Here is a 24001-nt window from a genome sequence, read left to right on the forward strand (position 1 = left end):
TGTGCCTGACCACCACTTGTCACTCCCAGGTCCTCTTGTCCATTGCCCGGGCTCTGCTGCAGAAAAGAAGTGGAACTCAATCCTCACCGCCATACTCACTCTTGGCCACCAGGTGGCAGTGTCTGCAAAGCCCAGGTACCATGCCTCTGGGTCTACCAGCCCCGGGAGACAGAATAGAATTCAGGCTGCAGAGACTAGTCAAGGTCCCCCCAGCCCCCAACCCCACCCCGCAGCTGAGATGATCCGGGGGGAGGTGTGTGGGTACCACAAGTATTTTGTAAAAGAACAGACATTTCCTGGAGGCAGGGAGCCAGGCGGGGGGTCAGAGATGAAGGGACGAGGCGTTCTGGGCAGCTGGAACTGGTCACAGCTGGAGCAGGGGCAAGAGATGGGCGTGGAAGGGGACTGGGGGCTGCGGTGGGGTGGGCAGGCGTGGATGTTACAGTAAGGGAAAGACTGCCTCTCATTCCTGGCCGCATCCTCCGTGCTGGCTGGTACACAGTAGGCACTCAGTAAGCATTCGCTGGGTGTGGAAAGGACCCATGATGCATCCTCAGCAGTGGAAAGTTTCCAAGCACGTGGCCCCAGGAACCCCCTGCAAAGTCCCCCCGAGCTGCTACTGCCCCGTGTGTCCCGGGTGTGCTCCCGATGCAGGACACCTGCTCCTCTCCTCCAAGCCTCCCAGGAGGAGGGCTCTCGGGTGCCCTCAGACCACACAGCTGGGACCCCGTGAGCCACACAAACTCCCTGAGAGCAGGACGCAGCCGAGGGGCTTCTGTCCATTCTGGCAGATTCCAGGGAAGCCACCGCCATCCTCTAGAAACGTGGCCCAGTGTGGTGGGTGTGGGGACCCCCTCACCCGGCCCCAGTGTGCCAGGCTGTGCTGCGGGGTTGGTCCAGCAGCCCAGGAAGGCAGAAACCAGTCTGACAAAGGCTGTGGTTTCGCCCTGGGTTCTGAGTGCTGTGGACGGCGTGGCTCACAGAGGCCGGGGTGCTTGTTACCAAGGAGCAGTGGGGAGCAGTGTCCGCCTTCAGGCTTTTGGAGGGGAAAGTCAGGAGTGCCTTCAACATCCAGGCATGGTCCTTGTTTTTGTTTTTAGTGGCCTTCATTTTCACCCCATCACAGGACCACAGAGCAAAGGCTCTCCCTCCCCGTCCTCCATCCTCGGATTGGAGCCAGGAGCTCCCTCGGGGCAGAGGCAGGAGGACTGGTGGCCAAGGCCACAGGGAAGGGGCTGGGCACTCAGCAGCAGGTCCAGAGTCAGACTCCTGGGATGTGTGTGTGGCCTGGCGTGAACTGGGCCACCAGTGTGCAGGTCTCAGGGCCCGGGGCCGCCTTCCCAGCCATGGGAGGAGGACGTGCTCAGCTCAGCACGGGCGAGCAGTGGTCACTACCATCGCCAGCATCACAGCTCGATTTTTGAGTCGAGAGTGGTTCTCTGAGATGTGGAAATCAAGCAGGCATGGGTCACAGCGAGTCCTGGGCCTCCCGGTTAGGATCCTGTGGTTGCGTCCGTGGCCCTCTGCTGGCGACAGACCAGAAGGTCAGGTGGCTTTTTGGAGCCGGCCTAGGGCAGGCCCGATGCTCCGCTCAGCTGTCTCCAAGCAGTGCCTGACTCAGTGGATTCTTAGGAAAAAGAGGCCGATGGCAACCCTTCCCATGTGTAGAAGTATTTTTGTTTACTTAGAAAGTTCTAGGAAGAGGACCCAGGGTTTGATAAGCCAGGAGTGAGGAGGAGCCGCCCCGTTCCTCAGCTCCCTTGCAGATTTGAGCATTCTGGGCAAAAACAGTCTAGACCAGGGGACAGCCATCCAACATCACACCTCCTAGAAAATCTAAAGCTCTTCTAGAGCAAGATAAATGTGAGGAGGACAAATCTGGGGTCCCAGAAAAAGCATGGGACTAACGGGAGGCCCAAAGGGGCTGTGTGACTCTGAAAAGTCACCAGACCTCTCTGTGCTTCACCTATGCATGGAGCAGGGACAATGAGACCTGCCTCACTTACCTCATTACCACGAAGGATAAAACGACATGGCATTTATCCAGTGGGCTCACAGGGAAAGGACTCACTGATTTCAAGCAGGGTGGGCTGCTGGGAGGAGGTGGCATCTTAGACAGCTCTTAGGAGATGAATCAAATCAATGAGCAGACAAGAGGTGGGAAGTCTTCACTTGTAGGACAAGCCTGAGCATAGGCAGAGAGCATGTCTGTGGTTGAAGAGGGCTTTGTGGCTGCAGCCGGCCAGAGGGTGATGGGCTCTGGGAGGCAGGTTGGGTGTGAGGAGTTTAGACCTGGTCCCTTAGGCTCTGGGCGGCCACGGGACATGTTAAGAGGTCAAGGATGAGCTCAGACCTGTTTACAGCTTCCCCGGCTGCAGGGTGCAGATGGATGGTGAGGGCAGACTGGAGACAAGTGCTCCTGGCCCAGGGCAGGAGGCCCGGACCCCGGGGACCCTGCAGGAACCACCTCAGCTCTGGAGGGAGGCAGGCAATAGCACTGAGAAAGGTCTGGGGGAAGCTGTGGATGGGGCAAGAAGGCTGCGGCCCAGGTGGGGAGGTGGCCAGCGTCGCCGGCAGAGGGTCGTGGTTTCTACAGCCAACGTCCCTAGCTGGCCAGGGCAGGGTGATGGGACACATCAGTTGCCCATAAACCAGACTCTCCATGGAGGCCGGCAATGGGCCCAGGACCCCCGCTGCCTGTTCGGGGCTTGCGGTCAGTTTGTCCGTATGTCCCCCAAACATAGGGACCATGCAGCGAGGGGGCGAGGGGCCAGGCCCCAGTGCAGTGGGCACAACAGTGACGGGCCGTCCTCCCGTCTGGGCACGCACAGCCAGCGCGCCCAGCACGGGGAGCCCTCCCAGCCAGCTCGAGAGTCCAGCGGTGGAAGATGGTGAGAAGCCACGTGATGAAGGACCGAGGCACCCGCAGGATGTCGGAGATTCGTCCAGATCCACAACCAGGCACTGGAAGATGGCGGGTGCAGGTGGCTGGGTCAAGTCCGAGGGCGGGATGGGCGCTCACCTGGCTCGCCTGCTCCACCCTCTGGAGGTTCCCGCCTTACCCGGCCTCTCATAATCCGAGCGAGCGTCTGATCCTCTGAACACCCATCCCCTTCTCCCTAGGACAGCAACCTCCTGACCCCATCACCCCATCCTCCTACCCGGCCCATGTTCTTCACAGCACTTACCTTCATCCTCAGGCCTAGAGATGGGCGTGTTCTCTGTCCCCCTCCTCTCCTGTCAGCTCCCTGGGGGCGGAGACTTGCTCACAGCTGGATCCCCAGCACCTACCACTGCCTGCCACTCCCAGGGCACTGCTGGGTGTCTCTAGGGTGGATGAGTGGACGTGTCGCTGGCTGGCCAGATATAAGGATGGATGGCTGGATGGCAGGATGGCTGGATAGCTGGATGGCTGGCTGAGAGAATGAGTGAGTGAATGAGGCCTTCTGACCCAAAAGCTCTGTAAGCTCTAACTATTCTGGGCTGCAACGTACAGTTAGACAAGGCTCCCTCCGCCCAGCACTGTGGACACGCGGGGCCGGGTAACTGCTATGGGTGGCTGCCCTGTGCGCTGGGGGACGTTTTCAGCACCGAGGGCGGCAGCGCCCCCCCCACCTCGAGCTGTGCCTACTGAGAATAACTTCAGACGCTGCCAAGTGTCTTCCAGGTGGGAGGTGGGGGTGGGAGGGGCTGCAGAGCTGCAGCCAGCTCTGCACTCGTGCACCAGCGATCCTTGCAGCCCCTCCCACGACCTCTCACCCCTCGGGGGAGCCACGACTAGAAACCGCGGGCTTCGCTGCTGCCCTTTATTGTTTGATCACATAGTTACACCCCTTGGTTTTTGGCGGCCCGCCTGCCCCAGACCCGGGCGTCAGACGTTCAGCAGGAGCGGCCGGTGCTCCTCGGCGGCGGCGTCGCCGGGAGGGATTTCGTAAACGACGAACAGGGAGGAGTACAAGCAGCCCAGGAAGGACACGAGGCTGGAGAAGTACATCACGCCGCTGGCGCTGCCCACGGCCGCCGTCAGGGGCCCCAGCACCAGGGACACCAGGATCTGGGCCAGGAAGTACTGGCAGCTGAGCAGGGAGATGTCCACGCCCATGCCCCGCCGCGTGCCGTCCGCGCTGGACCCTGCGAACTGAGCGGGGACGGGCGTCAGCGGGCCTTCCCCGCCCGCTTGCCTCCGGGGGGCCCGGCCCCGACTTGACCCTTGTGTTCAGAGAGGGCGCACAAGAGGTGGAATCCATGGCCGGGCGCACAAGGCTCTCCCCGCCCACCACCCCCAACTCTCTCCTAAAGGAAACAGCGCCCACCGCCCCCACACAAGCTCATCCCCTTTCTTAACCCTTGTCGCCACAAGGCCTGCCACATGTCACCCACCAGAGACCCAGGCACCGTCTGCAGCACCGTCCCCTCTGGCCCTGGCTCCACCTGGGACACATCACTCTCCCTCCATTCTCACCCACGGCCCCTGGGGGCCCCGGGGGTGCTCGTGGAATGTGGTCTTGGAGCAGAGCTGCCAGGGCAGTGGGAGTGAGTCTGCCCCCTGTGTGGGCCACCCTCACCCACAGGCTGCCGCTGGGCATGCCCAGGGGCCACCACAGCCGGGTCCTGTGTGCAGGTGTAACTGTGGCCACCTCTGGGATGCTGCTGGACACCCCCCGGGGCTGTGTCCCCACGAACTCTGTGAACTGGGAGGACACGGTGAACCCTGAGCCCGCAGCCCAGCAGGGACCGGGAGGGACCCGTGTGTGCAGAAGCCTCAACGGGCAGCAGAAGCCCGAGCTTCTGGTCAGCTCCAACCCAACCCGGGTGGAGTGGCCCGAGGCCCTGGGTCCCCTCCCATGGGGCAGGGCAGCCCTTCGCCAAAGACCAGCCCATCCGTGTGTACTGGGGAAAGGGTCTCCAGGCTGCAGGGACCCGACAAGGGGACAGTGACACTCAGGTAGCCTGCAGGGCTCACAGGGCCACTGCCTCAGCGCCGCCCTTGGGGAGGATCAGCCGGTGACCACACTATGGCCCAGGGACGGTGGGGCTGGTGGCTGCAGCACCTGCGGCTCCAGGCCACTTGACTTTTTGTAAAAAGCACTGTGTTCAGGCTGCCTGGCTGTTCAGGCTGCCTGGCTGGGCTCAGAGCCTCCAAACTCCTTCAGACAAATCAGAGCACAGCACGGGGCCGGGGCAGGGGGAGGCAATGGAGGCCCAGAGTTAAAGGGGCAGGGCCGGGGTGTGGTTCAGTGGCAGAGCATGTGCTTAGCATGCATGAGGTCCTGGGTTCAGTCCCTGGTACCTCAATTAAAAGAAAAAAAAAAGATTTGAATCCAAAGTTAAAGTGTCTTTGAGAAAGCTGGTTATCAAGGTGGTCTTTGAATGCAGTATTTTAAAATCTCAGTTACTGCCACACATCAATGATGGGGACGTTATTTGGCCACAAGAAGCGGTGAGGCAGGGACCCATGCTCCACGTGGATGAACCGTGACAATGTGAGGCAGGGAGGAGCCAGACACAAAAGGCCACGGATCATCCGGTCCCACTGACGAGACATGCCCAGGGCAGGCAAGTGCACGGACACAGAGATCAGCGGCTGCCGGGGGCTGGGGAGGGGAGGGCTGGAGGGTGATGGCTAATGGGTAGGGGCTTCTTTTCGGGGTGACGAGAATGTTCTAGAATTGATGGTGGCGATGGTCCCCCACCCCTGTGAATACACTGACAACCACCGAGCTGTCACTCGAAATGGCTGAACGTGCAGTATTGGGGTGAATTCTACCCCAATGAAGCTGTTCGAGGAAAGTCACGCTAAGCGAAATGCCAGCGTTTTACACGAAGACAGGCTTCGTATTCCTGACTGCCCCCCAGCCCCGAGACCCGGGTGGCCCTGTCCCTCGTCCCGTCTTCACTTCAGGATGGGCTCTGGGCGTCGATTCTCGTCTGCACAGACACCGTGTTGACATCTTATCGTTGATCCTGATTGCTGAGCTGGTGGTGCTGTAGGTGAGAGCCTCCCTCCCTCCCTCACCTGAGGCTCCATGCTCACAGGTGACCCCGAAGCCTGGCAGATGGGACCCACGGGGGGGCCGCCCCCTCCACCCTCCCTCCGCCCAGCTCCCTAGGCGGCAGCTACCTGCCCGGGTTCACGCTCTGCTGATGCTTCCCGGTAACGCTCACGCTCGAACGCGGCCCACGAGCCGCGCAGTGGGTCCCGGGACCCTGCCCCCGTGGGGTTGCTCCCAAAGCTGGGTGGTGCCCTTTTCGGGGACCCGAAGCCAGAAAGTGGGGCACTGACCTGCCTGCTGTGGTAGTAGTCACACAGCAGCGAGTAGGGCAGGGTGCACAGTGTGGAGAACAGGACCCCGTAGGTGATGCAGAGGGACAGGACCACGTAGAGGTTCCTGGACAGGGTGGCCAGCCCGGTCCCCAGGCCAAAGGCCAGGTAGGCGATGAAGTACAGCGTGCGGACACTCAGGTGCTCTTCCAGTTTCTCCAGAATAGCTGCGGGCCAGATGGGAGGGTGAGTGGCGCCCTATCCCGAGGCAGCGGCCACCTTCTCCAGGCCACCTTCTCCAGGCTGACTCTGGGGCTGGCAGGCAGCTTGCCCTTGGCCGGGAGACCCACACGGGGGCCCAGGGGAGCTGGGGGACCTCTGTCTTGCAGCTCAGACTCCACACCATGCCCCTTCTCGGCATCAAATGCCCCAGCCGTGGGAGAACCCGGCACCCAGGGCCCCGGGTCAGCCAGGGAAAGCCAAGAGCTTCTTTCTTAAGACGGCCCCCCCACCCCCCACAAGAGTCCTGGTCCTGGGCTGGAACTCACTAACGGGGGAGAAACACAGCCGGCGGCCGCGGCCCCCAGCTCTCAGGACGGGTCCGGCCGGCAGTCTGTTTTTGTACCGCCCGGAGCTAAGAATGGTTTTCATATTTTTAAATAGTCAAAACAAATCCAGAGAAGACAAATACTTTGCGGCACATGAAAATGACACCAAATTCAAAATCATCAGCTGTGGGAGAAGGGCACGAAAATGCAGGTTATTTCTTTCATTCTTTTTAGGATGTGTTTGAGCCTGAATGACTACCAGTCTAAAGCAAATGTAAGGGGTTAACATTCTTGAAAAACAGGGTAACCACAAATCAGAAACATACAAGAGTCACAGAAACCAAGAAGAAAAGAAATCAAGCTAATACAAAAGAGAACGATCAAACTACAAAAGGAAAAACAAAAAGAAAAAGAAGAACAAATCCCTGTGACGCTGAGTGACGTGCTGCTGGAACTCGGCCACGTGCATATGCCACGCCTCAGCCACCGCGGTTTCTGAGCCTCCGGGGCAGCACCAGTTGCCCCAGTGGAGCTTGTGGCCTAAAAGGCCAAAGGGTGGACTCGGGGGCCTTGTACAGGAAAGGTGGGGGGGTCCCTGAGATGAAGTTTGCAGGCTGCACACCACCAGGCAGGCTCCCCACTGGCCACCCCAGGAACCAGCAGGAATTCAGCACAGCATCCCTGTGTCTGTGGTCACCCCGGGCGAAACCTAAGGGTCACCCTGGACTCCGTCCCGGCCCACCCCACGTGCGCCACGATCTCACCCCACCGGCCCCTGTGGTCTCACCTGCACCCTCCCCACTCCGGTCCCTCTTGGGGAAGGACTGGAGAGGTGGGGGTGGCCTCACGGTTCATCCCTGGGCCTCTGCTTGGCCCTGACTCACCAGCCTGGCCCCCTCTGCCCAGCAGCTTGCTCAGGTCTGCACACACGCCCGGTCCCCACCCGGCCCTGCCCTGCCACCCAGCACAGGGCAGTGCGCCCAGCTAACCCCCTGCAGGTCACTGAATGACAGAGAAAAAGACAGCACTCTTTCCCCCTGAATTGGGACGCCGTGTCTGCAGCTGTAAAGACACAGCCTTCCCTCACTGACCGTCCCCCACCCCCCCCACCGGCCAGGGCCGTTATCACCCCCACGAGGGCGCCGCCCCGCTGCGCCGGACGCCGGGTACCTGAGTAGAAGGCGGCACTGAAGGCGTAGATGCACATGCCCCAGCAGCCCATGGTGACGCCGCTGTTGTACTTCTGATACGCTTCCGACGTGTGCGGGGCCTTGGGGTCGCCCTGAAATACCACCTCGCCCATGAAGTCCGTGTAGAAGAGCAGCAACCCCTCGAAGGAGAGCCACCCTGGGAAGGGAGAAGGGCCCGTGACCGGGGGCAGGTGCGGGCGCACGGCCCCGCCTCAGCCAGCAGCACGTGCATTTGACCGGTGATCAAAGCCGACTCGTAGATTCAAAACTTAAACAAATGATCATTTGAGTGTTTGAGATTTGCAGATGTTAACCTCTCTCTCTATAAAATAGATTTGAAAAAACAAATTTCTTCTGTCCAGCACAGGGAACTATATTCAACATCTTGCAATAGCCTTTAATGAAAAAGAATATGAAAACGAGTATGTGTATATATACGCATGACTGGGACACTGTGCTGTACACCAGAAATGGACACACTGTGACTGACTGTACTTCAGTTCAAAAATATGAAAACGAAAAAAACCAAAACCAAACAAACCAAAAAAAGAAGAGGCGACCTGTAGCTTCACCACCCAGAGAAGACTTTACCTGTTAAAATTTTGTAGGTTTCCTCCCTGCCTTTTGAAAAGTAAATATATATTCTAACAGGCTCTGTTGCGTGAAGGTTTTGCGTTCTGTTCTCTTTGAACGTTATTGCCATGAGGAGCGCGCGCCCCCCACCTCCTCGTCCTCTTCTACAGGGGAGACAAGGGCTGTGGGAGGGGCTCCAGCCACAGGGCAGGGGAGGGGTCGCCCGCTTACTGGGGGGGGAGGCACATTAGGGAGTGAAAGTGTGGATGCAGATCAACCTGCTCTGTTACTGAGAAACCCGCAGAGCTCCTGCCTCTGACTTCCGAGCCAATTTCCTCTCTGATAGAGGAAGGAGGTGGGGTTTATTGGGCCTCTTGAACCCCAATAATAATCATGCCTACTTCTTACGCTGTTAAAAATTCTTAAACAGCCTCATTTCAATGCAGTAAACGATTTCACAATGTGGAGACCCCCTAATATATTTACCCTGTCTCCCACTGTGGGACACTCACACCTTCCCAACCCCTCAGTCTTCGACTGTTATAAATCACGCCATGGTAAGCACCCCGCACATGTAACCCTGATGCAACCCCCCACTGCATCCTGGCACAGAACGCCACATAGGGACGCCGGGGTAACAGTTACGGGCGTTTCTAAGATTCTTGCTTGTCTTGCCAAACTGCCTTCCAGAAAGTCATTCTGGTCTGCATCCCGCAGTGCTCGAGAGCCCCTGATTATCTCCGATTCTCAAAGATTCTCAGATGTTCAGCAACCCAACAGCAAAGAGATATCAAAGGCAATGAAATGTACGTTGGGGCTTTTCAGTCCTGAATGGAGGCAGGGCCTGTGAACCTGAGACCAGCCCCAGACGTACGTACCAGACGTACGTACGTGTCTGCCTGTGGCTCTGTCTCAGCTCTAAGCGGGAGATGGCGGCGGGGCCCACTCCCACCGGTGGGGAAGGGCCATCCCTCCCTTCACTGCGAGTTGCTGGAAGAGCTCTTGGTCCTGAGGCTCTGGGCTCTGTGGAGACCCAGGTGTCTGGCCGCAGGAGGAGGCTGCTCTCAGGAACACCTGGTTTACTCTGGGGCTGCCGCGAGCAGACACCTCTCTGGCTTCTCCTGGAGCAAAGCCCTCCGGTCCCCCCACCAGCCTCTGGGAAGTGGGGCTCCGGGATCCCGAGCCCCGGGCGGGAACCCCCACCGCCACGCAGGGCCACCCGAGCGGGGCGGGACACGCGGGAGGCTTTGCTGGGAGCTCACCCAGGAAGTGGTTGACGCAGAGGTGGCGCAGGGCCCTGGGCATGTTGCAGATGGTGACACAGAGGTGCCTCACGGACAGAGGCCGCCCCGAGGGCTCACCGGAGCCCGTCAGCTGGCTCTCGTATTTCACACCATTCAGTAAAATATTTGCCACCTGTAAGGGAAGCCCCAAAAGTCCCTGGTCAGAGCATCCAACCCTGGCTTCCCCACCCTGCGGAAGCGCGTCTTTTGCTCCCGTGAGAAAGTCAGTCAGAAACACAGACCCAGAAGCTGTGAAGGTTTGCCTTCCTGGACGGCGTTAACGGGGCCCCAGCACCACCCGAAGGAGAGAAGGGCTCCAGCTCATCCCTGCAGTGACGGGAGCAGCAGAGAATCGAGTCTCCCTCCTGTGCCGGCCTTTTGGCCACAGAGAGGAAGTTTGTACTTTGCCAAATGTGAAATGCAGTGAAAGAAAAGAAATACTGGTCAGTTCAACTCAGCATGATGAAGCCTGTCTTCTCCACAAGAAAGGATGTAAAAGACTGGTTTGAAGGTGATTTGGGGTCTCTTCAAACTTCTCTCTGGACACGTGGACTCCTATCTACACTGGGGTTAGGGCGGCCAAGGGAGCAGGTGCAGGGCACTGACGGCGAAGGCTCGCCGTGCGCCCAGACGGCCCCAGTGTCACCGGCACGGGAACTGGACCCAGCGGGGCTCAGGGGCAACGTTCCATTGACAAATACGCTCACACGTCGCTTGGCTGCCTCTCCCCGGAATCTCGAGGCCCCTTTGCAGACACCAGGCAGGTGAACGAATCGCTTTGGAAGGCAGATGTCTCCAGAGAAGAGATAGCACCTTACTCTGGCTCCACGGGGGAGCGGCACCTGGATGTTCCGGATGGGAATGTTAAAAGGATGGAAACTGCCCAGGTGCTGGCTCCCAGGGGAGCCGCGTCAACACAGCCTGTCACCCACGGCTGCCCGAGGGAGACTTGAACTGACACCTACGTCCCCACTGAGCCCGGATGTGTTATATTTAGCTCAAGGTCTTCACTCCTCAAAGAACTGATTCGAGAATGGAAATTTCTAAAAAGATTTACAAGAGATATTCAAACATAATCTAACAACTGTGTCTGGAAGCCAGATGGAATTTTTGGAAACAGGATAGGATGACTGGTACTGACAAAAGGCTCGAGGAACTCACTGCTCTGGTGTCATCAAGGACTGTGCACTTGACTCGAGCAGTTAGAAAAACCGCTTTCCTTTGCCAATGATGGGATTTCCTAACCCTCCAGTGATCTCTGGTTCTTCAAATGTTTTCCAGATCAGAGCTCACGGTGCTGCCCATGGGGGCCTGGGGACTTCCCTGCAGGACTGGAGCCCACCTTTGCAGAGTGCCTCCTCAAAGTGAGACGCATGGACCCGAAGACGTGATAAAAGTGGCACTAAGACTGGCCAGCAGTAACGCGAAGGAGGCATGGTCGTGCTTAAGAATCTAACAAGGAGGAGAACATGGGCAGCCACCTCCACATGTCTCCGAGCTGCCCCCCACAAAATCAGGGGGCCCCCGGGGGGATACGTGACAGATGTGTCCAAGGGGTGCGGCCAGGGCACCTGCCTTCAGAACTGCCCCCAGAACTGCCCCCCCCCGGGGGAGAACCTGTGCAGGTTGAACATGGGTCATAGATTCCTGCTCAGGAAGCTCCAAGCGCCCTGGACGCCCCCGAGGGCAGGTGGGCCGTAGAACCCTTACATCTGCTTTAAATGAGAAAATAACTCCCTTTTATTTAAAGTGACCTCTTTCAGATCACGAACTCTGAAAACAACCCAGATCCCACGTATCAGCTCATGGCCTTTTGGTCAGTCTGGCCTATACGGCATACACCACCAGCAGCCTTTCCGGAAGACGGTCTGTCTTCCCAGAACATGCTGGTGCCTTTGAAGATCCAGAGTTTTGACAGCCTCTGGGCTGGTTGGTTAAGGTTGCCCACCTGGAGAGGGAGGTGGGGAGGACGGAGGCCCCGGAAACATCCGCCTGGGTTCATCAGGAAGACTCAGTTTGGTTGGCACTGGGCACGTGTAGCCAAAATGGGCTGTGGACATGGTGGGGGAAGACCAGAAGCGACCGAAATGGGTCAGATGCTGCAACAGACTCAAGGCAGGCAAATGCAAGGGTGTTTAAAAGTACCTGCCCTGCGCCGCCCAGCTCCCAGCAGAGGCCTGGGTGGCACCCTCTGGGCTCACGGTGGGCACAGACTCCTCCACCGACCCTGGGTAAGGATGTGAGGTGAGGGTGTCCTGGGGCTTGTCTCTTTAGACCCAGGTCCTTCCTGACGGACGTCATCTGGATGTGCTGGCAATCTCCCTCCCAGTCATCTAATTGATGGGGGGGTGGCACACGGTGCCCTCCCACATTTGCTTTTACCTGTTGACTGAAGGTCACATTCCTTCTCCTGCTGGTGTCGGGGCCCCCTCCTCCGGCCGCATCTGGAATGGCCAGGGTCTGGGGTCTCTTCAGGATCCCAGCCGACCGCGGCTTGGACGTGTCCAGGGAGCCCACCCTCAGCACGTCGCCGTCCAGGCCGGCGGCCAGGGCGGCCTCCCGCCTCTCCCCGAGGCCGCGCTCCTGGCGGTAGAAGCTGTCGGGGGCCCGGGGGAAGCTGACGCTGATGGGCTGCCTGGGGACACTGCTGGGGATGGCCAGGTAGCTGTCGGGGCCGCCCGTGAAACAGTCGATGAGGACGCTGTCTATGTTGGAAGTGGCGAAGGATGAGGCGAACTCGTTGATGCCGGTCAGGGAGCTGTCCCTGCTGATGAAGCTGCCGTACTTGGGCGTGAGGGGGCTGAGCGGGGAGATGGGGCTGGAGAAGCTGGCGTACAGGCTGCTGGCCGCGTGGCAGGGGAGGGTCTGGCCAGTGCCCTCCTCGCACAGGACGGGCGGGGAGGGGGGCAGCGGGAGGCTGGGGCTCTTCATGGCCGTCCTCTTCTCGCCTGGGGGCCTCAGGGGCCTCTCGGGGATGCTGACCAGGGTCAGGACGGTGGTGATGCTCAGGGTGACCGCCGTGAAGATGTAGATGACCCTCAGCTGCCCGCCCAGGGCTCTCCCGAAGCTGGTTTTGTCCCAGTGGATCCCCCCGACCACATATCCGAACCCTCCTCCGAGGCCTGGGGAGAGAAGCAGGGGTCAATGCCCGCGCGGGCGGGGAAGAAAGCCTGGAGGAAGGTGTTCCCTCCTCACCTGACTCACAAAATCTACTCCAAGGACCGAGATGTCCCACCCACTCCCCCTAACACAAAGGAGAAGAGAATAGGGCTCCGGGGGTCCCCTGGGGGAACCCCATCCTGTGCTCTCAAGGGCTGCCTCCTGGGGCCTGATGACTGCCTGTCCACATTCTCTTCCCCCTTAACACAGCCTTTTAGAAATACCAAAAGTGAGCGTCGACACCAGGTCACCTCCCCCATTCCAGGACCCACTGCCCACAACGTCAATGCCGCGTTAGCAGGGGCGACCTCGTCCCCAGCATGTGGACCACTGCATGTGTGCACCCGGGAGTTCCCACAGCCGTGCTGGTCTTGCTCACCTGGTGACACCGTCCTTGGGCACAACCACCATTAAGAAAGTCACCCCTAGCGGGTCACCCCGGTGGCCGGCTTTCTGGGCCATCGAGCCATCGGGAACCACAGAGCTGGAGGAACCTGGTCCTTTCCTTGGTTCTCACTCACTGACTCCACGGCCTCAGGGACCCGGCCAACGCCAGCGGCTCACGCAGCACAACGTAAAAACGCGGGTGAGGTCTCATTGCTCCCAGCCAGGGGTCACCGACACTCTCACCTCGGAACGTGCTGCTTCCTCGGGCCCAGCGCGGAGCTTCCAGCCACGAGTGCCAGGCCCGGGGGCCCCCCGAGTCCTGCCCGCCCAGCCCCTTCGCCGCTCGAAGCAGCCGATGGGCTTCTAGTTTTGGGTCCAGCTGAAGTCTGACCAGGCTCCTGGCGGGGAGGCGCCTGCTCTCAGCTTGGTCCTGGTGATGCAGAGAAGCCTGCATCTGACCGGCTCCTGCCCTCCGCCTGGGGAGACCCGGGCGTATCAGAGGTTGGCCTTGGACGGAATTGTCTATGGAAAGGCCTGGGCTTGGACCCAACCTTTCGCATGTCCCTCGGTGGGACATGACCCTGAATCTAGTTATTCAGTGGTTCCTCTGTACAGCTTCCTTCACCCAGACTGTCCTCACCGGCCTTTAACCTCATGTCCGCAACCCCCATCCCCAATTATTCTTAACTTTCTACGTTCATGGTCCTAATTAGCTCCCCCCACCCCTTCGGAAGAAAACAATTGCTATTTTGTGACCCTCAGTCACAGTCAGATTTGAGAGAACTTGATCAACTATTTTTTTTTAATGATTGAAGTGATAACCCAACATTGACTCAACAACAAAGAAACAAACAACCTGATTCAGAAAACAGGCAAAGGACCTGACTGGACATTTCTCCAGTGACATACGAACGGCCAGCGAGCACATGAAGAGATGCTCAGCTTCACTGATCATTAGGGAGATGTCAATCAAAGCCATGACGAGACATCACTTCACGTCCATCAGGACCGCTACTATCATAAAACCAAAAACCAAGCCAACAAAAAGCCCAGAAGACAATAAGCTGGTAAGGATGCGGAGAAACTGGAACCTTTGTGCTGTGCTGGTGGGAATGTAAAATGGTGCAGCTGCTGTAAAAACAGTATGAAGTATCCTCAAAAATTTTTAAAAAACAGGATTATCATATGACCCAGTAATCCTACTGCTGGCTATAGACCCAAAAGAACTGAAAGCAGGGTCTCCAAGAGAGATTTGCACACCCGCGTTTACAACAGCGTCATTCACAACAGCCAAAGGTGGAAACAACACATGTCCATCAAAGGATGAATGGATAAGCAAAGTGTAGTCTGTAAAAGCAATGAAAGATTATTATTCAGTCTTAAAAAGGTAGGAATTCTAACACATGCTACAACATGGGTGAACCATCACGACATCCTACTCAGCGAAATAAGCCAGCCACAAAAACAAACACTGCTCGATTTCGCTCACATGGGGTACTTGGAGTAGCCAAATTCATAGAGACAGAAAATAGAATGATGGTTGTCCAGGACTGTGGGGAGGAGAGACTGGGGAGTTATTATTTCATGGTTACAGCGTTTCAGTTTTACAAGATGAGAAGTGGACGGGTTGATACACACAAAAGTGGATGGGGCTACATAAACAGTGCGAAAGTACTTAATACCACAGAACTGTGCACTTAGAAATCATTAAGATGGGGGAAGGGTATAGCTCAGTGTAGAGCGCATGCTCAGCATGCATGAGGTCCTGGGTTCGATCCCCAGTGCCTCCATTAAAAAAAAAAGGGTTATGAAGATAAACTTAATGTGTATTTCAACACAATTCTAGAAAAGGAAAAAGAAAGGTACACTACAAAAGAGTGCAAATCTTCCTGTCCTTACGATGGGATTACATTCTGGTAAACCCAGCCTAAACTGGAAATACTGGAAGTTGAAAATGCATGTAATACACCTAACCTACCAAACGGCACAGCTGCGCCTCGCCTGCCTGGGATGCGCTCAGAACACACCCACCAGTCTACAGCTGGGCAAAATCATGGAACTCAAAGCCTACTGCACGGCCAGGTGTTGGCTGTCTCATGGCATTCATGGAACACGGTCCTGAAAGTGAAGGGCAGACCTGTCTGAGGGCAGGGTGGTCGGCAGGCTGGCTGGGGACCCTCGTCACACTCGTGATTGCGGGCCGGCTGGGAGCCCAGCATCATGAGAGAGGACCCAACGGCATGTCTCTAGCCCAGGAGAAGATCAAAAACCAAAGCTGAAAGTAAAGCTTCTACTGAATGTGCACAGCTTCTGCAATACAGTAAAGGCAGAACAATCATTACGCCAAACCCATAAGCTGGGGGCCGTCTACAGAAGATAAAAAAACGAATTCCTTCTTCCTACCCTCCAAACCCCTGCCTGGCTGAGACCCAGGCAGACGCCCCCTGAGCCCACATCCATCCAGGTGTGTAATTAGAGAGCCATGAACAATGGCATTTTCTAGAAGAAGCGACTGAGGCTTGGGGAAGTCAAGCAGGTGCCCGAAGCCCCACAAAGAACAGGAGGAAAAGGCCCAAACCGGCTCCGGGTTGCAGCTCCGAGAGGCCCTGCATCTGGCTGCCGGGCACCCCCAGCCCGCCTCTTCACTCAGGTCCCGCCCACGGCTTGTGGCGTCTTTCCCTTGATTTGCAGAGATCTTCCCCCTCGCCGTTTTAAACGAGATTGTTTACTTCCACTATATTTTGTAACAAGATAAGTGTTTTATATGCAAACACTGCAAACACCAGAGGTATTGGTTTTCATGTAACACTTTGAAAACCAAACACCACACTGAATTCTCTTACTGTTTTGCAGTTAATTCTCTTGCAGGTTTCACATGTACAATCACAGAGGCCACTGGGGATGGTTCTCACCCTCCACACCTGGTGTTTATTTCTACGTCTAATCACTTCGGCTCTGTGGGCTCGGTGCTCACTCCTGCCTCGTTCCTGACTTCCACGGGAACATTTCTCGTGTCTGGTATTAAGCACAGCACAGGGGTGTGAGTGTGTGTGTGTATGTGTGTATATAACCGCATGTGTATGTACACACACACACACACACACACAGAGTCAATTATCATTATTCATGGATTCCATATTTCGAATTTAATCTCACTAAAATGGATTGTAACCCTAATAAACACACATGTAATACACAATCATTCTCAGATACGTGCAGAATGCAAACATTTTCAGTCACTCAACACGCATGGTCCCGGCTGAGGTTTTGCACAGTGATGTTCTGCCTTCTTGTTCCAACTCTCACACTGTAAACAACCATCCCTTTTTGCAGTCTACATGGTGCGACATTTTTGCACTTTTGTGCTTGTTTGGGGTGACATCGCTGTTTAAAATGGCCCCCAAGTGTGGTGCCGACAGACCAACCCCCACGAGCCCGTGATGTGCCTTAAGGGGAAAAAACGCGAGTCAGATGAGCTGTGTTCAGGCTCGAGTTATAGTCCTGTTGGCTGTGAGTTCAACAGTAACGGGTCAGTGACATACACTAAATAAGGCGTCTCTAAGCAGAAACACACCAAACAAGGTCACGTGCTGATCGGGGGGTGAAAGCGATGCAACCAGACACTTGCAGGAACCTGACTCTGGACGTCTCCGAGGGGCCACGACGGGGTTGGCTAATTCAGGGCCCCCGGGGACTCTAGACTGTCTACAAAAGTAACGAGACGCAACTATGTATAACCTACATGTGGTTATACACACACAGAGTTACATGCACACATATATACACATATATACATTACATATGTAATATTGCACACATATATACGTATACACACATATGTAATGTATATATGTACATTATATATAATATATGCATATAATATATGTATTACATATTATAATATATAATATTATAATATGTAATACATATATATCGTTTAGACAGGCACTTTCAATCACGTCGGTGTTCACCTACAGCCTTGAAGTTCGCCCCTGCTGACCAAGCCTTACCTGCCAGGAGGGCGTGGATGTTCAGGCCGCGGTCCTGGTCGGTGGGGCTGCACACGTCCATCATGTAGGCGTGGCTGGGGTTGTCGGCCGAGTCGGCACTGAAGTCCATCAGCACGACGCCGCACACAGTGAAGAGGATGCCCCACTTGTGGTCACTGGCCGTGTCAGCCAGCGCCGTGCCGATGTCCCTGCCGTTGAGCAGGAGGGAGAGGCCCAGCAACGCCCCTGGGGACGGAGAACCAAGTCACCTGAGGAGACGCAGACCCGCTGTCCCCGGCGGCCACCACTTCAGGCTAGAATCTTTAGGGCCCCGAGAATTCCTTTGTAATCAAACCTCAAGCAGAGCCTGTTGGAAAAGCCACATGCAGACTCCCTATATATATATATATATATTTGATGCTCAGATCAGAGTTTTTATTTTACTAAGCAGAGCAGGGATGACATAGATTTTATTAAGTGATTTTTAAAAAATGATCAAAGTGAGCTATTTTCACAGTGAACTCGGGCCAGGCTACAGGGTGCTCCCCATGCCAGTGAAATGATCTGGGTAACTGTTTTGGTCAACACTCTTTGAAATTTTCCTAAGAGGAAGCAGTTGGGGCCTTTTTGCCTTCTCTCTTTATTTATTTATTTATTTTTCCGTTTTATTTCAATTCCAAAACAACAGACCTATAGCCAGGACAAGAATGAAAGGGCGTCTCCTTCCAAACCTTGAGGTACACCGGTCACTCCAAGCACCCAACAATGGCTGCAGCAGGAATCCTGAAACAGAGCAGGCCAGCGGTCACTGCTGGGGTCCCCCCGGGACACGGGGGCCAGCACTGAGCATCATCAGATTCCTGAAACATCTGCACTCAGACGTCCCCAGGGCATCAGAAGAACATGGTGATGAAACTCGAGATTCAGCACCAAAACCCTAAGCCAGAAAATGAAAGCTAAACAGACTCTTGGAATCACTCAGCTTCTCCTTAGGTTTTATACTGAGGCTCCTGTAAGGCATGAAGCAGCCATGACCTTTCTGGGAACCCAAGAAACCCCAGGGCTGTGTTGCATGGACCCGCTAACCACAGCTTGGCACAGGACAGCGGAGTGCTCGGGGTCTGCTGAGCTCCGGGCCTGCAGCCTGGTGCAGACAAACTCACTTGAAATACAGGGTCTGACCGGCCGTATCTGTGCTTTCCTACAAGTCCATGCCGATGAGGGGACGGACCCCGGGGGACCCTTCTGGAGGCCGGCAGCTGGGGAGGGGTCGCCGGGGGGGGTGCTCACCGAGGATGGGGCTGACGAACCACACCAGGCTGTAGAGCTGGTCGGGCAGGCCCATTTGCAGGAGCACCGGCGTCACGTACGCCGTCTCCATGGCGTAGCTGAACTCGATGCCGAAGAGGATGCAGCCGTTGAAGAGCAGCTCCCGGAAGGACCGCTGCGGGTGCAGGTCCCCGAAGTCCACCAGCTCGATCGGACACGGGGTGTTGGGGGGCGGGGGCGGCGAGGGCCGGATGCACTTCCTCCTCTTGGGGTGGCGTTTGAAGTTGTTGGCCCGGTGGCTGATGTGCTGGGTCACGGACCCCGCGTAGCCGGCGAAGGGAGGCTTCCAGAAGTCCTGAGGGGCCAATGCGGGGAAGAGGGCCTCTCCCGGGGGGGCGCTGCTCGCCGCGGGGATCATCGTAGGGGGCGCCGCTGGGTGCTCCTGCTGGGAGAGCCCGGGGGCGGGGGGTCACCGCCGGGGCCTACGCCACCGGAGCGCATCTGCCCGGGTGGCTCCCCTGCCTCCACGAGGGGAAGGGGTCTCTGAGCAGCCGGGGCCCTCGGCGGGAACCCCGAGCCCCCAGAGTGGAGCCTGCGGCGTGGATGGTGTTGCTGGGCCTCTCTTTCACGTCGGAGCAGCTCACCCGCCCAGGGAGACTGGAGCCTGGTACCCTCTCCCTCCTCCGAAAGGGGGCTGCATTCTTCAGGTCCCCACATTGAGACGCAAAGGGACGGTTCCCCAGACAGGCTCTGCCAGGAGGGCCCCGCAAAGCACCACGAGGAGTAGGAGCCACCAAGAGCCCTGTAGCTGCTCCCAGGCCCTGAAGGACGCCAGGCTATTTCAGGACCTGCGGCCCATTTCCAGGGCTAATTTTGCCCTTCCTTGCAGGCCCCAGGGGAGCCGGGGGTTGGGGGGACCAGGCATGGGACAGGACCCACAGCACCCTGAGTGCTTGTGTGCAGCCAGGGGACAGCCCTTCCTTCTCAGGATGGAGAGTCACAGGGGTCACCCTCCCTAACATGTGCGTTTACTCCGCCTGGCCCTAGGCCAGGGGGAGGGGTCTGAGCCTAAAAGCAGCTGAATGAGTTTAACTCAAGTCCTTTCCTTACAGCATCACCTGGATAAATGCATTTTCTCAGTCGAGTCTCTTTAAAGAAATATACCAAGCTCCCTGAATCCTGCTTGTCACAGACAACATGCTGAATAGGGATACTGCTCACAAATTCAAAAAAAAAAAAAAAGTGAGGGCCAAAAAGAACCAGGGAGGAGTGAGAAATAGATTTCTTCCATCCTCAAATCATTTATTTGGGCAATTTTCGCAACGCTGTCACCCTGGGGAGGGAATTAGCAGGTGCCCAGGCCTTCCCAGACTCTCCCCACACCCTCTGTCCCCTACCCCCTGGGGTCTGCAATCTGTGCCTCTCGGAGACCTGCCCCTGGGCATCCAACTGTTTTCACTGCTTAGAAATTAATCTATATTATAAATATTAAAGGAGTGGACTCTAGCATGTTGGCCTGTGCATTTTAGCCAAGGTCAGTTTTACTAAGCACAGGAAGAGGAAAGCTCCTAAGATCAGAGGGAACGACACAGACCAAACACAAGCGGGGAAGCTCTGGGCTTGGGTTTGATCTCTGACCTCGCCCACCCCATGTGCCTATAGAAAACTGACGGCCTAAGTTTCCTATGCAGTCCGTCCTGAGAAGCAGACTCCAGACCTGAGCTGACGGTCCCAGCATTGACAGGTTTTCCTACAAGAATACCTGTTATGTACCAAGATCAGTGGTAGAGGCTTCCTTTCAGAACTAGTTTTTAAGGGGGAAGGTATAGCTCATGTGGTAGAGTTTATGCTTAGCATGCATGTGGTCCTGGGTTCAAGTCCCAGTACGCCCTCTAAGAATAAATAAATAAACCTAATTACCTACCCTGACTGAAAACAAATTAAAAAAATTAGTTTTTAAGCTTTAAGAATGAGACCCTTATTTCTGACACTAACTTACCATGACTGCCCTCCATCGCATTATTGCTAGTCAATAGCTTCTTTATGAATCACTCTGAAATTCCTCATCACTCCAGATTTGCATCCCAAACTCCCTCACCAGCCTACCCACTCAGGGATGGTCTTCCTTCTCTTCAGAAGACATCAGTGGTAGAAATGATTTACTTTAGGGATGTGCCAGCAGGATTTAGAATCCACTGATCCATCCATCCACCCACCCACTCATCCACCCATCCATCCACATCCACATATCCATCCGTCCACTTACATATTCACCCACCCATCCTCTAATCTACCCATCTACCCACCCACTCTTCCAAATATCCATCCATCCATTTATCCATCCACTCCCCCTCCTACCCACCCATCCTCCTATGTGGCTGATTACTGAGAACTAAGATCCTGAGTTTATAGAGAGAAAGGAAAATTCTTGACCTTGAGTGAGGTGAAACTGTGGAGGAAAGGCATTCTTAGCAGCGGGAGCCACCCATGTAGAGGAGCGATGGGTAACAGCTGGGCATAATGGCGGTGTGGTGGGGAGAGATGAACCCATCAGGAAGGGATTAGCTGATCAGGAAGACTTGATAAGAGATGGATTTCACACCGAGATGCCAGGGGTTGACATAACCAGAGAACCAGTCTGCTCTCACTTCTATAAAAGGCTCATCTTGTGACTCAGAAAAATCCCATGCTCACCTCCAGAACAAGAGCAGGCGTTCCTAAGAACTATGCGGACAAGTAGCACTTCATTAAACACATAGTTCATTTATGAAGATTAAATCAAAAATTGAAAAAAAAATTGGCTAAGCATCTTGTTTATATACCTCTTGGGTCTAGTGCAGGCCCTTGTAAATAGTAAACACACCAGAAAAATTGGCTGGTCTTGCCTTCATAAACCCAGGTGGTTGTCAGCAGTCCCTGGAGCTTCACTCATTACGATCACACAAATAGAGGACCTGCTGGAACACCAAAGAATGACTGTCTCCTTAAAAGTCAGAAGGAAGACCTTCAGCACAGGTGTGTTGGAGAGTTTGATCCGACTCTACCTGTCTGGTCCCAGCCCCACCTGTGCCCCCGTGGCTAAGTCTCCCTCTGCCTCTTTACCTCCCCCTTCAGGCACACAACGCCTCTCTTTCCCATTAGCACTTTACCCTCATAAAATGAACTTAAGGGCACATCCATTAGAAATCTTCCCTTTCATTTTGGAATGAAGAGCCATGGGCCCAGTGTGGAAGAATTTCAGCCTTCAACAGCACAGGGTGGAAGTGTATTTTTGAAAAGGGGAGCCTTCCAGACCCGACTTAAAAGGGGCACGTAAACAGCTCATGTCTCTACCTGAGATGAGACCATTTCACCGCCACCTGCCCACTACCCCCAGCTTGAAAACACAGCCTGCAGCCTGTCCTCACAAAAGTGAGACCCTCTCACCCCCATCCTACCTCCCCTCTCCCACATCTAAACCAGAATTAAACCTGAGCTAGCACAGTCTTCACTAAGGGTTCACCTTCACGTTTGGGGATCAGCATTACCACTTTTATTTAAAAACACATCTATTAAAAGCTACTCATGGATGTTTATTCTAAGGACTGTACAGTTTTGAAGGTTATAAAACCTGAAAGTGAAATTTAAAATACTAACATAGAATTTTCATACACGAATACAAATATTCACTAGACCATCTTCATCACACTATATTACCATTTACTTAGCCCCCCAAAATACGTGCATGTTCTTGGACCCCCTAAAGTTTATATGCTGGGCCCACTGTGCTTCCAGAATACAGAGAATGTTTCAAGTAATAAATCCCTCAAATTGTGTTATGAGATGATTAAGTAGCAAATGATTAATAGAAATAAACAATGCCCATGTAATTTGAATGCTTAAAATTACCCTACTCTGAGCTCAGATCATTTCCTCATTTCTCCTCTTCTCTGTCTGAAACCAGGCTCCCACCATGAGAGTCACATGGGGCCACAGCCCTCCCCCACCCTTCCTTCTACCAAGTCTCAAAGTTAATACTTCAAAGAAATCTTCCCAGACCATTAAAGAGCTCTGTGGACTCAAAGGGATGTATTTGCTAGTTACTAAATTGTGGGCCACTTCTGATTCGTGGCAATCCGGCCCCTACCTGACAACCAATTGATTCCAAAAGCCCTGATTCGACCCTTAATGAATCTGAGTTTCATTAGCACCCGGGTCTACTTCCCTATAAAAGCTGAACAACATAAACATTTTGGTAACCCCAGAAATGACTTGAGAAGTTTTTTCTTGTCAAGGACAGAGTGAACCAAATTGCTATAACCCTCCTGTTTCAACCTCAGCATGTTACCCTTGGCAAGGAAGCACAAATCCTCCGTGCTCATCATAAAGTTAATCCTGGGATGCTCAGGGAGGTTACACCGGGGCCGCTGGCCATCCAGAGCGTTCCACCTCCCGCAAGAGGTGAACCGGAAGCTGATGACACCTGCCCAGGTGACCTGGGAACTGGCCTCCAGCACCCATAAGCACAGCGTAAGCCTGGGGCAAATTCCAGCGTTTGCTCTCTTTCCTAGCAAAGGTGAAATAAACCTGTCACCCAACTGCTACCCTGCTCTGGGCGGGAGAATTCTGCACTCAGGGGGCAAGATGGGGGTCTCCGTTTACAGTTCAATTAATTAGACATTCAGGAAGAACAAAGGTCTCCGTGCCAACCTCCAGTCCCAGCCTGGGCACTCCGATTACCCTGGGGCCTAAGCCGCGGCGCTCCCAGCACAAAGCAAGGCAGCTGTGCGGAGGGCGCAGGAGGAAATGGAAGTACCTGTGGTTCGAGCCAGGAGGCATCCCTTTCCGAGGCCGGGCTCCTGTCAGCCCCGTGCGCAGCTCGGGTCCCGGCCCCGCCGCCCCCGGCCCGCCGCTGCTGCTGCAGCATCACCCCGCGGGGCGGGGCCGTGACGTCATGGCTGCATCTTCGCCGCCCGCGGCCGGTACCCGCAGAGCATCCTTAAAGCGGCACCGCCCGGCCACCGCGGCGGCCGCGGAGGCGGCGCCGGACCCCAAGCAGGGCCCCCACCCCTCGCCAGCCGCTCATCCTCCCGAAGTTTAAAGGCCGGCAGGGTCTGCAACGAAAGCTCCAGAAACAAGCCCCCTATGACTTCCGTGGGCTGAGGCATTCTTGCCTTGGCCGGCCTCTTTTTCCTTTAAAAAAAGAAATAAGATTTTATTTTACAGCTGTGTTGGTTTAAAGATGAATATATTAATACTATATATTAAAACATTTCCCTTGACCTAAGAATTCCCCCTTTTCCCCTTTGGATTTTAAAAGAAATGAACCCATTTCCGTGGATCCTTAAAAGCATTGTGTGGT

At 55.4% G+C, this 24001-nt stretch overlaps 1 protein-coding gene across 1 annotated transcript; it reads right to left on the reverse strand.

The window, feature by feature from the left end:
* Positions 1–3830: 3830 nt before the first annotated feature.
* On the reverse strand, positions 3831–23523 carry SLC45A1 (solute carrier family 45 member 1). Its single transcript, XM_072975857.1, has 9 exons — positions 23456–23523; positions 18682–19105; positions 18082–18174; positions 17413–17637; positions 12239–12978; positions 9836–9989; positions 7981–8157; positions 6284–6489; positions 3831–4138 (listed from the first exon to the last, which is right to left on the reverse strand). Exons 2-9 carry the CDS (start codon positions 19076–19078, stop codon positions 3872–3874), a joined length of 2259 nt encoding a protein of 752 aa, XP_072831958.1. The 5' UTR covers positions 19079–19105; positions 23456–23523; the 3' UTR covers positions 3831–3871.
* Between the last annotated feature and the right edge of the window lie 478 nt (positions 23524–24001).

This window comes from Vicugna pacos, chromosome 13 (assembly GCF_048564905.1).
Source record: "Vicugna pacos chromosome 13, VicPac4, whole genome shotgun sequence".
Taxonomy (NCBI): Eukaryota; Metazoa; Chordata; class Mammalia; order Artiodactyla; family Camelidae; genus Vicugna; species Vicugna pacos.